Below are 1,385 nucleotides of genomic sequence, written 5' to 3'. Positions count from 1 at the left end.
CCCGGCCCGCGGAGACTTCGCCGACACCAAGATCCACAACATCCCTCCTCCGTTAATGCCGGACTTCGACGCCTCCTTGGCCCAGCCCGACGTCCTGCCAGGTCTGATGAATTCTGCCGAGCTCCTCCATCCTCACCCCTCACCCTCTGTACCCCCGGCGGACTTTTTGGCCCACCCCACCTCTTCCTCCATCCCTTCCCTGCTTCCTGCCAACCCTCCCACCTTGCCTGAGCCCAAGAAGAAGACGCGCCGGACCAAGTGCTCTTCCAAATGCTTCTGCCCAAAACCCCATGAGAAGGCTTTTGCCTGCCCGGTGGAGAACTGCATCAGGAGCTTCGCCCGCTCAGATGAGCTCAACAGGCACCTCCGAATCCATACGGGCCACAAACCCTTCCAGTGCCGCATCTGCCTGCGGAATTTCAGCCGCAGCGACCACCTCACCACCCACATCCGCACCCACACAGGGGAGAAGCCCTTCTCCTGCGACACCTGCGGCCGCCGCTTTGCCCGCAGCGACGAGAAGAAGCGCCACAGCAAGGTCCACCTGAAGCAGAAAGCTCGGACTGAGGAGAAGCTCAAAGGTTTGGGCTTCTTCTCTGTGGGTCTCTCCTTTGGGACACTGTGAACCTCCAACCTGAGCACTGGGAGACGGCATTTCCTGAGGTCCCCCGCGCGTCTCATGGGAGAGCCGGGGTGGGAATACCCTCCTGGGGTGGCCCTGGAGAAGAGGCAGGTTGAGCCATGCCAGGGAGGAGAAGGGCACGCAGGAGGCAGAGGTGATGCCGCGGTGCTGGAGCGCTCGCTGCAGAGGTGGGATATGGCAGCTCCGGCCGCACGGAGCCATCTCCAAACTGCAGGGACTGAGCCATTTTCATAGCTCTTATTCCAAGGAGGGGGAAGGAAAATCCCTGTACAGGAGGAAATCCCCAATGAGGTGGGTTTTTTATACCCAAACCCACGGACACTCTGCGTTTGTGGCACCCTGACTGTGATTTCCCTGCCAGCACTTTGCAGGATGCTCCCGATTGGAGATTTTCTGGCTGGCATGCTCGGGGCTGCAGCTGCTCCTGTCCTTTCTCCCCAGGGAGAGAGATGCCACCAGGCTCTGGCAACTGGTGCCTAACGAGCCCTTTGGAAAGGTGATTCCTTCATTATTATTATTATTCTTGTTATTTACTATCCTGTTTGTAAAAAGGAAAACTCTATCAGGAATATTCCAAATTTGTGTCTATTTTTCTAATTAAAGATTTGAGCTAATCCAAGCCCTCGCTGAGGTTGCTCTCTGCCTTTCCGTCCCGTATTTCTGTTGGGTTTCTCAGCTTTAGCTGCTGCATTTTGGGGTAAAAGGTGCTTTAATAAAGAGCAGGGAGAGAAAAGCAGTGTAG

At 56.2% G+C, this 1,385-nt stretch overlaps 1 protein-coding gene across 1 annotated transcript in view; it reads left to right on the top strand.

Annotated features, from left to right (window-relative positions):
- The window catches only part of EGR4 (early growth response 4), a 1,766-nt gene extending 1,141 nt beyond the window's left edge, over positions 1–625 (top strand). Inside the window, exon 3 of the mRNA XM_009071489.1 lies at positions 2–625. Coding sequence (XP_009069737.1) covers positions 2–625 — 624 coding nt within the window. The remainder of the gene's footprint in view (position 1) is intronic.
- Positions 626–1,385: the final 760 nt, after the last annotated feature.

This window comes from Acanthisitta chloris, unplaced genomic scaffold (genome assembly GCF_000695815.1).
Source record: "Acanthisitta chloris isolate BGI_N310 unplaced genomic scaffold, ASM69581v1 scaffold30833, whole genome shotgun sequence".
Classification (NCBI taxonomy): domain Eukaryota; kingdom Metazoa; phylum Chordata; class Aves; order Passeriformes; family Acanthisittidae; genus Acanthisitta; species Acanthisitta chloris.
Note: the sequence above shows the minus strand (reverse complement) of the source record. Positions and strands in the feature narration are given on the sequence as shown.